Source organism: Zonotrichia albicollis, chromosome 16 (genome assembly GCF_047830755.1).
Source record: "Zonotrichia albicollis isolate bZonAlb1 chromosome 16, bZonAlb1.hap1, whole genome shotgun sequence".
In the NCBI taxonomy this organism is placed as follows: Eukaryota; Metazoa; Chordata; class Aves; order Passeriformes; family Passerellidae; genus Zonotrichia; species Zonotrichia albicollis.
Window position 1 is genome coordinate 7,305,688 of NC_133834.1, and position 15,556 is coordinate 7,321,243.

At 43.3% G+C, this 15,556-nt stretch overlaps 1 protein-coding gene across 5 annotated transcripts in view; it reads right to left on the reverse strand.

Annotated features, from left to right (window-relative positions):
* EEF2K (eukaryotic elongation factor 2 kinase) overlaps window positions 1-15,533 on the reverse strand; it is a 29,597-nt gene extending 14,064 nt beyond the window's left edge. Inside the window, exons 1-7 of one of the 5 annotated variants that reach the window (XM_074552718.1) lie at window positions 15,412-15,533; window positions 8,523-8,842; window positions 6,635-6,685; window positions 4,799-4,899; window positions 3,190-3,250; window positions 2,330-2,367; window positions 12-183 (exon numbers count right to left, since the gene is read on the reverse strand). In XM_074552718.1, coding sequence (XP_074408819.1) covers window positions 12-183; window positions 2,330-2,367; window positions 3,190-3,250; window positions 4,799-4,899; window positions 6,635-6,685; window positions 8,523-8,765 — 666 coding nt within the window. In that variant the 5' untranslated portion in view covers window positions 8,766-8,842; window positions 15,412-15,533. Of the gene's footprint in view, window positions 1-11; window positions 184-2,329; window positions 2,368-3,189; window positions 3,251-4,798; window positions 4,900-6,634; window positions 6,686-8,522; window positions 8,843-12,051; window positions 12,161-12,196; window positions 12,353-15,411 lie in introns of those variants that run through there. The other 4 variants (XM_005487344.4, XM_074552717.1, XM_074552714.1 and 1 more) reach the window with 4 other exon arrangements.
* Window positions 15,534-15,556: the final 23 nt, after the last annotated feature.

Below are 15,556 nucleotides of genomic sequence, written 5' to 3' on the forward strand. Positions count from 1 at the left end.
TTTGAACACACCTGTTTGGGTGGCTTGTGCCGGTTGTACTCTTCTCCCCAGAGCTTTGCTTCCATCTGCAGTCGGACATCCTCAAAATAAACATCCCTGCTCACACTCTCTATGTATTGCTTGGCAACATAATTATAGGCACCTTTCCAGTTCTGAGTGTGTAAGAAGTTGGACAGCTTTTTTCTGAAAGATAAATCAATTGTTGGTGAAAGGAAACCCAAGGATTTTAATTCAATCTTTCCCATTTCCTTGCCTGCAAGGACAGAGCCAGGCTCCAAAATGGGAATTACCCTCACTCATTTACCAGGTATTTCACCTGAAATGTGAAGCACAGGAAAGGGACAAGGGAAAATGAAATATCCCATGGGAATGGCTGGGATGTACCAAACTGTTTGGTTTAGCTGCAGCTACTTGTGCTCTAAACTTTCTCCTTTTCTCAATCCCTTTCCCTTCCTGTTCCTCTCAAACCTGGAGTATGAAGGGTTGGTGCCTTGTCAATAACCTGTTCTAATGTCAACAATTATTTTCTGCAGAAATTACCAGGGAGTGGCCTTTCAAACATGAACTGAGAAATCTCTCCTGGGATAAAAGCAATCTGCTCCTTCCCAACACACAGCAGTGACTGCTCAGTAATCCACACACTCCCAGAAGGAAAACTGCACCTGACAGTTGTCATGATGCAGCTTTTCCCTATTGCTGATGTGCAAATCTTTCATCCACAGATCCCTCCAAAGCAGGGGGGCTGAGGCAGGGGGTGTGGTAGTGTGTAGCACAGGAAAACTTTGATAAGAAAGGATCTGCTGGCTGCCAACAAATGCATTAGGCAGGTGCTTTAATTAGTAGCAGCACCCGAACACTCAACCCTTCCCCCTGGTCCTTCTTCCTCTCCCTGCCAAGAACTTGTGCAGAGGTCTTGGTACAGGGGACACTCTAGAGGCAAAGCAAATTCATGCTGCCCAGGGATGGGCACACAGTCACAGCAACAGAGGCCTTGGAAAGAATCAACAAGGAAATGAGGTAAGAATTTCAGCCAGACCCCAAATCTTCCCAGTTCTTCAAGGAACGCACTCCTCTCCATAAAACAAGCCAGCTCATGTTTTTCTAAAGTCAATATCCTCACAGTGGTTCATTGGGCCATGGGCAGCTGTCTTAACTAAAAACTTGCAGAGTTACAAAAATCTAGGAGAGAGCTCCAGATGGGAAATATCCCTGTACCACTGACACACATGGGAAACCCAGCAGTAGAAAGCTGACATTCAAGTTATGCTTTTTTAGTACCAGAGGTTAAGGCAAAACTGCTAACAAATTTCTGTTTATGGCATTACTCAAAATATTGTGTAATGGGGAGTTTGGTTAATAACAAGCACTGAAAGCAATGTCAGCAGGCTGAGATTTGTTATTTCCTAGGCTTCATTCACCACTGTATCCAGCTGGCTTTGCAGGAACAGAGCCACCAGCATGAACTGATACTGAAATGCCAATGCCAAACTGGAGCAGTGTGGGGTTACTCTTCTTCCTTTTTGCTCAAGTTCAAAACATTGTATTTCCTTCTTTCAGGAGTGTCTGTCATTCTAGAGCTGAAACCACACATGAAGTGCAGTTTCTCTGGATTCCACATGTGGGAAGAAGGGGGAATGTTTCTAAACACACACTCCCTGACATTTTCCAGGAAACATTTATTTCCAGAGCTTGGAAGGGGTGGGGTAATCTCAGCACACACCCATTTATAGCTGGATGCTGATCCCCACAATAACATTTGATACCACTTTCCAAGGAAGGAAAAGTTCCTCCTCAGTCTTCCCCCACACTTTATCTTTCTGGGAAGCACAACTGTTAGTGCTCAAGTTCTGCCTTACTCAGAACATGATACTGGTATATGTGATCCAAAGCAAACTCTAGGAGGATAACCTTCTTTACCAATGGAGGCTTTTCCAGTTGAGACTGCACCAAGCAGGCATTCATTCTTTCTCTTTTCTGTGCCTAACTACAGGCCTGAAGTTGGTCTCTAGGCTGCACACACCTATGACCTCATATCAAATCTGAAGATTTTTAGTACACAAGGAACACAGAAATTAAGTGGCTGTTACTATACTTTCATGAATATTTTGCCTCCCAAGGATGGTTGAAGTACAACATTCAGAGAACATTCTCCTTTCTGAACCCCACTCCTGCAGGTAGAGTCACACAAACTGGGATAAACCTCTCAGCAAAGCCTTTTAGAAAGGACTACAGCTTTACACAATTTCCACTACATATAAGTGAAATTCCAGTCACCACAGAAAAAAATACTGCAAGGAGGCCAACAAAGATGAAGTGGGCAGATACTCACGTTCTGAAACACTCTCGCATTGCTCCACGGCCGAAAGGCTGGGGAAAAGAAAAGAACAAAAACCCAGCATTGCCATTTCCACAAAGTTCATTTTTACCCAGTAAGAGACACAACCATGACTTCCTCTTTATACCATGCAGAAAGCAGTTTTCAAACAGGCTCTATAGAAATATTTCCTCAAGGAAAAGTGAAAACCATTGGTAGAGTAAGCAGGTATCTGGGGAAAAGGCATTTGGATCAACTCCCCCTACCAATATCCCATGGAGAAGAAATGCTAGGTCTGTTAAATAAACTATTTAAATTCTCTCCCCAGCTGGGATGCAGCTCTGTGTGACTGCCTAGAGAAGCTTCACAGACTTCATGCTCTCTGCATTTGGGCTTCCACAGAGGATGTGCCAAAGGGAGCATCATCTCTCCAGATGCCAGATACTTGCACAGAGCAAGGCAACCCCGACACACAACCCACCCCAGGACTTAACTGGGAAACAACAGTGCCTGCTACCCTCACATACAGAAAATTCAGTTGGTTTTCATTCTAACAACAGAAATTATTTGGGAGCACACAAAATAGCAGGACTACTGCCAGGCAGGGAAATGGTGCCAGAAGGAAATGGGAGGGGTGACATGGAAGGGAAATCACTGGGAATGGAACAAATGCCTCATGTTGCTGACAGGGAAGGTCTGACTCCATTTTCTACTCTATTCTGGAGAGAAGGATACAAAGAAAAAGAGGTAGGTGAAAAGAATTACACTGACACTTCAAAATTTCTACACGGAAAACATCTTGCTGCCACTATTCAGGAGCAGAAAGGAAATTACACACTTGCTGTTAGTAAACATGAAGGACAGTGTGATCTTACTTGAGAAGCCATCTTGATAAGGACTTCATCTTCAACCCAGTCTCCAGTAACAGCATTGTACCTGCAAAATCAGGAGATATCTCAGAAGAATGCAAAGGGAACCCAAATCCTCCCATTTCCAGCACCAATCCTTCCTTATCTGTCACTGACTCTGGAAAGTGCTGATGCCACTCCCACACAAAAGCTTCCAGACTTCCCACTACACTCTGGCCCTCCTCATTTTGGGCAGGCAAGGAGAAACACATTTAGCTCTTTGAAGAGACACTGAACAATGCTGTCAATGAGCATTCTGAAGCAGAAACTGAACTTCTGTAACACTACAGATCAGGCTGTATCTGCTTTGAAGTTAAACCCCCTCTGTGATGCCTGGGCAGCACACTGGGGGCAGAAAAGGCCTCACCAAGCCCTGCACATTGGACAGGTTTGCCTCCCCCAGCCCTGAGCTTGCATAAGCCTGGTTCTGGCTGGATATTTGCCTTGGGGCTGTGAGGAATGTGAGCAGCACCAGCTGTGACACAGTGGGGGCAGGAGCTGCCCAACACTGCGCTGAGGGAGGAGCGAGTCCCTCTCAATCCTGTGATAACACAAAGAGCACAGCTGTGGCTGCTCCCCACCCCCTGAGCTCCCAACACAGAGAAAGCCAAACTGGGAACCACAGCAGCTGAGTCATCAACACATGATTGTTTCCAGCCTGGTTCCCCCAACCTGCACAGAGGAATTCATGCATGCAGACTCCCCATATAATCACATATTATTTGTATATATACCCCAGTTTGCAGCAAAGAAAGAGGTAAAAACAAGAGTATCAGAGGCATCTCTTTTTAACAGGATATTGAGTAGCCCTCCACTAAATTATCACTTATTTGTATTTTAAAATATGCAAACTATTTCAGGACTGTGTGGCTGACCAAGGAGAGATGCAGTCTATGGGGAAGAGCAGCACTGCATGACTGGTACGGGGTTGGAAGGGGAGGCTCCCCAAACACTGATGCTAAGTGGTGATTAAGTGGCCTCTAACCCCTAACCCTTCCTCCCAGAAACCTGTGTCAGTACAGTAAATATTTTGGCAAAGCTCAAGTTAAAGCACTGAAACCAGTTCCAGGGCTAAACTCCCTTTTAGCACGTAGACCACACTGAGCTATTCTGGGCTTCATAAGGATTTAAATTCCAGCTACGTGCAACAATACTGCATGGAGCAGCAAAACTGAAACTGCTATTTTGGGAAAGTTGTGGGGGGTTATTTTGCATACTTAGTTTAAATAGTTTGGGAAAGAAAGCTTCCTCTTAGTTGGGACTAATTTCCTTATTAGATTACATTTATAGCATTAACAAATCAACCAGAAAATACTTTTCAGCCTTGTTTTCTGTCTACACAGTGGAAGTCCTAGATACTCCTTAAATGGAAGAAAAAGTGTGGCGATGATTTGCTGAAAGGTTTATTTTTGATGATGTGCAGTATTTACGTATTCCTGGGAGACTGAGTTAAGACCCACTCACTTTGGGCATTATGGAATTCTTCAGCCAGATACTCTGCACTACACAAACTCAGCCCTTGCACAAACCAGCAGTCCCACTGAACATCAGCATCCAAAGCAGGAGACCCACAGACCTGTAACGAGTGGCGTGCTCCGTCTCAACGTCCTCCAGATGAAATTCTGCCCAGGGGTCAGGCATGTGCTTGGCTTTCTCAATAGCATGCTTCCAGGTTTCCTGAAGAAGGTACAGATTGGCACTTTATTTATAATCAGCAGCAGCTCACAAAACCAGCACTTTCTAGAGCACATCAGGATCTCAATGCTATGGAGATGTGCAACCACACAAGCCCCCAAAGCACTGCTCAGAGCAGGGACCAAGTAGTAGCAAAGACAACTCTGACATTTTAATAATTTCAATTCTAATGAAACCCAGCTTAGATACATAAAGCATAGATTTCAATTTCAGTTCAATTTGCACCCCTGTACAGTTACTGAGAACAGAACTGGCACTGTCTATACCAGACACCATTTACAAAACCTGTGGTAATTTACAGATATCTCTAACATGCTGTGCAAATGGCAGTAAGGCACACCCAGATGATATTAATTCACTTTTTCTGTTTTGATTTTTAGCTTTTCACATGTACCAGCATATGCTGGTTTGGCACACATAAGAGTAAGTACAAAAAAGTCCATTAAAGATAAAATCAGTATGGATAAAGTAAGAAGTTCTGTGAACCCCAGGGTCCCAGACTGTGCTCAGTATGAGAAAGAAGAAATTAGAATGTTGTAAAAATTGATTATTATAACAATTCCAGACAAGTAGCTATTTCAATGTTCACCAAGTCAAGAGTAAAATATCAAAGCAGTTTTCTGGAGTACAAACAGGCTTTCTCTACCAGCCAATTTGGATGCTTTACTCTTAACATTTTGTTCTCCCTCTCTTATATTGTATACTTCCAAGAAAACTGGAGATATGATCCTGTGATGTGCCAAATGCCTTCTGCAAAGTGAGCAGGAGAAAAACCACTCTGCACACTGCCAATAAAGAAGCATTGAGCTCTGAGATATTATTACTGCCTCTCTGACTGAACCCCAAGTGTGCAGAAACAGTAACTTTTAAAATTTTGTGATTTTGTTTTTTATCTTCAGGAATTAAAATTAGTCCTTTTTATTAAAAAATAGACTTAAAAATTTGTGTCAGCAATGGCATCAAGGAAGGTTTTGAAGCAGCTAAGCTTTAAATGTTCATGTTTATTTTGAATTTCAGCTTTAACCATGCATACCTTGCAAACAATTTAAATGCACCTCTTTCTGACAATAACACAAAATGAAAACAATACTACATTAAAGAAAATGACTTTAAAGGACTTGTTGAGAAAGATTTTCTACATGTTTCACAAGAAAATGAAGTAGCCTCAGGTCATGCAATGACAGCTCATATGGACCTGAGAATTTGCATACTTAAATACCTATGAGAGAAATAAGGAGAGACAGCAACAAGAACTGCTTGGTTGATCAGCTGTATCAAAATGTTCTTGGGCAGATTCCCTCCCCAAAAGGTGATTTGTGTTCATGTTAGGTGATAATTTAAATAAGTTAATTACTTGTGCTCGATCTCTTGAGGTGCTTTGTACAAAAGCTGTACCCTAATCTTCAAACAAACACCAGTTGGATTTCATGGAAATGGTGCTAACAGGGCAGTTTTTCTCCTGCTGGAGGCATATGGCTGCCACACAGTGAAATTTCAGGGCAGAGAACACAGGATGGGTTTTATTCCATTTAACAGGTACCTGTTCTAGTTTTGACTTGATGACTCTTATGGGCTGAGGCAATCAGTCCTCCCAAACAATAAAATAATGAACAAAAAAAAAAAAAAATCAAAGGAAATAAAAAAACCCAGCAAAACCAAACCAAAAAATCAAAATGCATCTATTAGATATGGTGTTGACATTTTCTTTTGAACCTACCCGACCATGGTCAACCACAGAGCCATGCTTAGAACGATGTTGTGTGTCATTCTAAAGGATCCATGAGAGACATGAAAGCAGGAAAATACATGTGATAAGACAAATGATTGACAAAGAGTCTTGGTTCTCTTTGTTAGTAAAAAAACCCCAAAAAATTCCAGTTAAAAGCCACTCTTCCATTTATATTCCCAACTGAAGTTCCTTCTTAGAACACCTGTGAAGAAACCTATTGAGGTAAGTTGGCAATTTTTTAAATTGGAAAGTATTGCCTATTAACTAGCTAATGAAACATTGCTGAGTCCTGTTAAAGCAGAGTTAACTTAAAAAATAGAGTTTAAAACATTGAGTTAACTCTCTATCTGGCTCTGCCTTTCATTATCAGTGGCCCACACTGCCCTGCTTTAGCTTTGAGGGCTGGCAGGCAGACTCTGCTAGGCCAGGCTGTGGCTCAGGATGCCACCAGCCCTGCCTGTCTGCTTCACTGTGCTGGAAATCACCATTCCTGCAGCTCAAACACCACATGGACACTGGCTTGCTCTCAACACAAAGCAATTTATCTGTGATAGGAACTACAGTTCCAAACTAGACATTGTAGAGACCAAACCATGGGTACAAACATTCTGCAGAAGCAAAATGACCGCTTAGGAAGGAGGAAATAATTGCAATTTCTGAAGTCCTTATCAGTTTTATCTCAGACTGCATGAGTCAGAAATTGCACTGCAGTCCCAGAGGCAAGTGTTGAGTACATGTTAAAATGCACACACAAATGAAGACTAAGCTCCCTACCAAGCCTTAACTTGCTTAGTTTAGCATACACCAACATCTGTCCCATTTCTATACTAAGCTTTTGCTCCTCATCTTAGGCATATGTACCTTTTAATGTTTCTATTAACCAGCTTTGGCAAAAATGTTCCTGCAGACAAGCCAGCTTCACTTTCAATGTGTTACTCACTATGTTATCTGACTGAAATAATCCCCAGTATTTCTGCACAATTAAAGCATGCATTAGGCATAACCAAGATTTTAGAGTATCTATGAAATAAATGTTAATATCTATAATAAGAAATGTGTTAATAAAACACATTAAATATAGGAAAATCTAAGAGACGTGCCAGTTTAGCATGTAAACACCAATAACAAAACACAAACTGTGTTTATTTAGGATATGTAAGTTACAGAGTGGATGTCACTTGAGGCTCCATTGCCTGGCCTGATCTGTGTGAAGGGAGCAGAGTGAAAAAGGACACACTGCCAAGGAAGGACACACTGCCAAGGCAGCACCAGCACAGCCCCTCTGACCTCCCTGCAATGCTGCAGCTGCTGCTCATCCCAAAATGGTCAGACACTGCTTGTGCACACTGTCAGGAGCCACTGCCAGGGTGATGCCTCAGGCCCAGCCATGAAAGTGTCAACATGTCAAAAGCTCCCTAAGAAGGAGCTATAACATAAAAACTTACCAGTACAATTTTATAATTTACAATTTTATTTGTCCAACTAAAAATATCACAGACTTGGCAAAATTCATACTAAGTTATCTTCTGACAGGCCCCAATTTTTCTTACACCATCTTGTGTGCACCTTGTAATACATCTTGTATTATCTTTTGAATCTCCCAATCAACATACTGCATTGCAAATGGTTTGATTCTAATGGCAGTGAATTTTCTCCTGGACTGAGTGGAGGAAGATCCCCCACTAAACTGAAAGGGACAGTAAGCAATTCCATGGCAGTGTCAGACTATTAACTTAATGGAATTAACTGCAGGTCTGGAAAAAAAATATTAATATCTTAATTGAAAAGTGTTAGTTACAAGAGATGGAGCAGTTAGAAAATGTATCATGCCAAGTAAGTAAACAAAACATTAATGAAGGCTGGAACCAATACTCACCTTAAAGCTAAAGCTTCTGGGAGAAGAGCTTGAGCTGTACTGCTCAGTTTTTGCTAAGCTGCTGTAATAATTGTCTGCTTTGGTATTGGCAGACTTGTTAGAAACTGGATCATCAGTTATTGGGCAGATAAAATAATTGTCTTCATCATCACTATCACCATTAAGATAATTCCCAGAGTCCACTGCAGTTGGTCTGGCATTGTCAATGCCTTCCATACGAAAAATCAGGTCCTCGTCTGCCATGTCTGCAGGAGGTTGGTTCAACTCCTGCCAGGACTGGAACACACACCCCTCCAATGCACATGCAAACAGGGAAAAGGCTGGGTGAGAGGAGAAAAGGAGAAGGTTGTTATTAAAAGAACAAATAATGCATGACACTGATGCCAGCACACTGGCAGAAAAGAAATATATTTGCATCTGGCTCTGTAAAAGTAATCCTCAAGCACCTACATGTATTTTTGACACCTCTGCTGGAGCTGCTGAGAAGCAACATTCTGCCTTTAAACTGCTACAGGACAGAGAAGATAGGAGCTTAGTATCCTTGGTTATCTGCTCCTCCAAATGTCTTTATTCTTCCTTACATGAAATGCTGAGTTTCACAAGACTAATTTTAGAAACTCGAGAGAGTTTTACCTCAATCACCACAGTCAAATTTTCAAATCTTTTCAGGACAAGATATTTGCACAAATTATCAGTCAAATGAATTAGACAGTAAAGAACAACACAGAAAAAATTTCCACCATCCAGAAGACTTAAGATGGCTTTTAGCTTACATACAGCCAATGGCCCACAGGTTGCTGAAAATGTAGCACACTGCAGAAAAATGAGGTGGAGGAATGACCAAAGCCCTTGGAAGAGGTGGAAGTTTACGCAGATACTCTGGAAATACTGGAATGTACAAAATTGAGGATTAGTCAGAACACTCAAAATTTGGCCCTGATGCTTGCTGAGCAACAGGATTTAATTTAAAACAGACACTTCTAAGTGTCACATTGTTTAGTTCTTCACCCACCCAGCAAAATTAGGGATTTTCATACAGCTAGTTTAATAAAACAACCACACACCAAGGTTTTCAGTTTTGCTTTACAGTTATTCCTCAGCCCTTTGCGTTTTCAGTTTTCTTTCTGTATGAAACAGGAAGATGAACAGACTCCTACAGAAGCATTCATAGCTGCTGACCTCACTCCCCAGTTACTGAGAAAGTGCTCACCACAGAAACAGTGCCTGAACAAGAGGCAGATTTCACCAGCAGCATTATTTTGCTGGTTCCTCTTCTGATGGGGGCAGCATTCCCACACTGCAGGCAGCAACACAGCAACTCCAGCATTCCATCAGCAGCAGCTGATGTTTCATTTGGGAGTGTATGTACCAATAATCATACTCACATAAAATGCTCTTTAAAGCAGAATTCAATAACCACATTTTGAACTATACAAGCACTGCTCTAAACCTCACAGTTTGCTTGACAAAAAGTCTTATAAAAAGCCTGAGCTTCATCTCAAGAGTTATATTCTGTGCTTTTGCATTATAGCACAGAAGTTGTACTGTATAGGACTTTCTGTTACTTCTGCTGTTGTGTTTTGATCATTTAATCTTTAATATCCATTACAGAAGCATTCCTAAGGCTAAGCAACAAGGAGAGTGAGACTGCACTAAACCAAGCCTGCCAGTCTGCATTATCACACACAACCTATAATTTTAACTACCCACTCCAGCCCACTTTGAAAATTTCTTCCATTTTTTATCAACCTTATACTACGTGATTCAAAATGCAGATAATTTAAAATACAGCACTTAATCTGCTCTACTCTGTATTTATTTTTGTTTTTCCTTCTCTTGGCTTTATTTCCAAGAGCCACACGGTCAGGAGAGGCAGGTGAGTGAGTGGCAAGGACAACATGCAAATATGTGAACACAGATAAACAGCAGGGAAAATTCACATCACAGGGCTGTTAGAGCATGACTTGTTTCTTGTGGGTATCTGTTGCTACAAAGCACTGCTGGGTTTAGTGAGACTCTTGGCTGAGGTTCTACAGTGGCCTCAGCATCTAAACCTGCCTTAATTCATCCCAAAGAGTTGAGTGATAGAAATGCTACAGTCAGCAGAAGAGGGGACAACTGGAGCATCTCCATTTCCTTCTAATTCACTGCTTCAGCTCAGACACAGCCCCCTGCAACTCCTTAACACAGGACAGGCAGGAACTGCCCTGTAACAGAATCCCAGCTTGTCTTGTGGAGAAGCATTAAAGCAACCATGACCCAGCTCTCCCTGGTATAATACTAAATCCCTTCTGGTTGAACACCATATCAGTTAAAGCCATTTAACAAGATACCTTTAAGAGTAACAAATAGGTTTTTTCCTAAAAGAGAGAAATCACCTTTCAGATTAACATTCTTTTAAATTCCAGATACAAAATTTAACCTAAGCAACTATACAGACTATGCACCCTAAAAAGTATTATCACCCTTATGAGATACAGACCCAAAGCTATATAAACTTGTCCAGAACAATCCCACTAGCTATGTTAATGTCCTGTAGCATATTGCAGAACTATTGTGCTTTCCAAACACCCAATGGACACCTGCAAAGTAAATGTCTATTCTCATCTGCACCACACACTGCAAGAAAACAGGTTTAGTGAGTCCAGGTAAGAGCTGTGATAAAAAAACAAGATAAAAAAACCCCAGAGATATCTCAGCTTGCAGTCCATCTTTGAAAACGCTGTCTTACCAAAGACAGATTTCTAAAGAGAAGCCTTTAACACAGGTCCCTTCCAGCATATCATTACTGCAAACACCATGGCAAATCCCATTCAGTTTGCCTGCAAGCACAGCTGGGATAATTATTTTATTAATCTGAGTGTTAGAGAGCAACAATGCAAAATTCATGAAACAAAGGCTGAGTTCAGCTGCACCAGCTCAGAATACGAAGCATTTGAGACAAAACCCTGTGCAAGGAAACCCAGCACGGCTGCAAACACACCAATGGCTTTTAGAGCTGCAGGCAGTGAGGCGCAAGAACAGCCCTTCCCAGTGAAATCCACCCGGCTGCCAAACAGCACATAAACACTACGGTAAGAGCATCCAAAACACGGGGCTTGAAAAGGACACAAAAGGAACTTCCAAGACAACTTTAAAATATCCTTTCATTGCCATTAATAGACCTGTCATTTCAACTGGCTTTAAATACTCTGCACAATTGGCTATCGCTGACTTTTCGCAGGCATTTGCTCAGTACCTCACTTTGTTAATTAACTCCATGCTTTATGCGCATTGAGGTATTTGAAGAATTCTCCGAACACGAACCGTCCTGGAGCCGTCCCAAGCTGTCAGGGCGGACTCAGCCCCGCACACAGCAGCTGTTCCACGGTCACAGACAGCACCTGGCACTTTTCAACAGCCTAAGCACCAAATTATGCGCACTGTCGTGGAAACATAAATGCACGAAACGCCAACTTTCAGGTGTGAGGGCAGCACTGCTGCCCAATGCCACAAATCAGGTTATTTTTGGGCCCGTGCAGAAGCTTACCCGCCGGCCTTTCGCAGGCTCTGACCACCCCAGCGATCGTCATTTTCCGCAATTAAAAACGCCCTTCCCGCGCTTCCCGCCGCGGGCGGCGCTCAGGCAGCTCCCACCGCCGCCGGGCCAGGCCCCGCACCGCGACGGCACCTACCGGCTTAGGAGAGCCCAGATCCGCCGTGCAACCCGGTACGGAGCGATCCCACAGACCCCGCACCGCGTTCCAGCAGCCGCCCTGCTAAGGGAAGGCAGGCGGTGGGAGGAGAAGCTGACCAGCTGAGGGGAGGGAGGAGGCGGGAGCCGGGCAGCGGGGCCGCCCCTCACCGCCCGCGGTCCTACCAAGGCACCGCCCCCGCTCCCTCAGCGGGCGTCCGGCGCGCCGCCTCACAGCGCTACGGCGCCGGGACCCTGCCAGGTGCTTTATTCCAGTGAGAAAACCGACAAAAATCGGAGCAGAACTCCCAGCTAACACCGTTAGGTATTAGCGACGGGGAATCCCGGGGCCAGGAAGGAGAGCGGGTGTGCAGGTCTCACAGGATGAGTCTCACGGGTGGCCGCTGCTCACACGAGAGCCACCCAAATTTGCTTTCATTTCTGTTCGTGTTGGGCACGGAGCTGAAAGGAGGGGCTGTCCTGGGCAGGTGCTCCCATGGGAAGCATCCCTGGCACAGCAGCTCCCGAAGGTCCCAACCCTGAGGGAAGGCACAGGGAGCAGCGACCATGGGGCCTGCCTACCCTTCAGGTTGGTCTTTGGAGCTAAATTAAATTGCGCTATTGCGCATTTCCCCATAAGAATTGGCAGTATTATGCGCCAGATTTCACGTTCCAAAGTCCGTGTTTCCCCAAAGCAGCCACATTTGAATTTGTCCCAAAACACTGGCTTTCTGGGTTGAAAATGCCCATGTTTAAGCTTTTCCTCAAGCTAGAATTTGTGGAAAATTTAAACAAAACTCCTTATCCTTTCATGAGTTACATGGAAATTAATGTAAATAGGTTTTGGCTTAATTGTATTACTTGGCAGCCTGCAAAGAATCTGCCTTTTTTACTGCTATTCAATCCCTTACTCATGTAAATTATCCTCATTAGTACTTTTTACCATGAGCAGAGGTTACAGAACCAAGACTGGAAGATGTGAGTACGTCCTTTGTGACAGATGGATGGTCTCTTGCAGCACCACAGACAGAAAAATGCACAATCCCGGTGCTCTCCAAAGAGAGCAGAAAAACACTGCTGCTGAGATAATCTTCAGGAGGAAGATTACCAATATTTAATTAAAAACACACAGAGCAGATGCTCTGACTCTCTGCCAGGAAAACCCACCATTAGTTACATAAATTAAACTGTGTCTCAGCATGGGGACTGGAGGGAGCAGCACACATGCTGGAACACCACCTGCCATTTGACAGTACCTGTAATTTTGTCACCAATTTCCAGCACCACGCTGAGGCTGCAAGCCCTGGTTTGAGAATGTCAAGCAGACACTTGACTGAGCCCCTCTTTAATGCTGCTTCCTAAGGGCACATTTTTTCTCAAATTCATACAGTGTTTAAACTGAAACACATTTGCAATGTTAGTGATTGTGCAGAAAAACTCTTGAGGTCTTATTCATTTCCCAGCTGCAAATCAGTGTGGTAAATATTAGCAGTTATCAATAACTGAGCACTTTTACCCCAGAGCACCAGAACCTGCATTTATTTCTTCATTTTGCACTCTGCTGACAGCCCAGCTGAGCACCCTGAGGAGAGCAGCACCCAGCAGGGCTGATGTTGGGATGCTTCAAGGCAGGGCCTGGGAAGAGCACAGACTCATCCAATGAATTCTGAAAGCCTAAAAGAAGCCAGATGTGTGGTTCCCACTGTGTGAAATTGTGTTGATAATGGTTAAAAAATCACCAGCTGCCATGGTAGGCTACTGATAAAGGTGGAATACTGTAACTGGTGTGATCCATGAGCACAGCTGAACACGTCATGAGAGCAGCTTGCTTTAAACTCAGGCAAATCATGGATCATTAGGGTTGCAAAAGACCTCCAAGGTCAGGACCAACCTTTCACTGAATCCCCCCACACCCACATGACCGTATCACAAAGTGCCACGTCTACTTGTTTTTTGAACACTTCCAGGGATGGTGACTCCACCACTTCCCTAGGCAGCCTGTTCCAATGCTTAACCCACTCTTTCAGTGGAAAAGTTTCTCCTAATATCCAACCTGAACCCCCTGAATGCAGCTGGGGGCCATTTCCTTTTGTCTTGTTACTTGGGAGGAGAGACTGGTCCCCATGTTGCCACAACCTCCTTTCAGGGAGTTCCAGAGAGCCTGAACACCCCCAGCTCCCTCAGCTGCTCCTCACAGGATTTGCCCTCTAACCCTTCACCAGCTCTGTTGCCCTTCTCTGGACACAAAATACTTTGCATTATTTTGGATTAAAAGGAGCCCCACAGCTGCCTTCTGCAATAAATCCTCATGGAGAATGTTGTGCTCTATCAGGAACACAGGTGATGCCTTGTCAAGCTACACATTTCTCATGCTTTTAAATAACCCAGCTCTGCTACCCTGGTGCAAGGGTGTACTTAATCTCAGGTTTAAGCCTGGGGCTTCTCTTCTCTAACATTTTTTTAAAAGAACAATCAGTGATGATGAAAAACTAAAGACATGTTGAAATCAGGGATTGGCCCAGACATGCTGTATGTTCTAGTTTTAGTTTTCTATTTATACATTATGTGTTTTATCCTTTGCACTTAAAGAGTTTGAGTCACTATTTTTGTTGTTTGAAAATACTAAAAATTAAATTTCAAATGGCAACCTAGGGAATCGGTGACCTGCAAATCTAGTATGTTATTCTTCCATTGAGTATGTTCAGCACTGCATGAGTTTTTTTCCAAGAGCACTATAGCTTGTAAAGTTTAAGTATGCTCATTTTAAATAAGGTTTCCTTTAGAAATCATTGTTCTAGGGAACTGTGGTTTTTGAAAGGAAAAAGGAAAGGACACCCATTATGATATTAAGTTGCAGAGCAATTTTATTCTGCATTTGTTTAAATCTGCAGATTTAAACATTGTCTTTAAATCAATCAATTTCCTGACAATTTTTGCCCTCATACTCCTATGACAATCTGGTCTTACAAGGTGAATCAAGCTGGTCATAAACCTCACTCCAGTCTCATGGGAGGTGCATGTAACACACACCTAAAACTTCCTGCAGCACCAGTGCAAGACTTTCTATGGGAAGAAGGGCAATGGTGGACATAATTTCTCCATATTGTTTTAATTGCATTGTATTTGGTCTTGCTATTTTTACCTCTGTCCACAGAGTAATTATACAAATTTCTCCTGCAGGCCTCCCACAACATGAGAATTCATCTTGCTACTCACCAGTGACTGAATCAGGCTCTGGTTGCCAAAGGCAGCTCTCTGATTGAGGCGGACAGGGAAACCACCGACCCACGCGGTCCCGAGGTACGGAGCAGCGACAGGCGGGACAGCAAAGCGAGTGCGGGCAGCCCGACCCCAGCTGCCA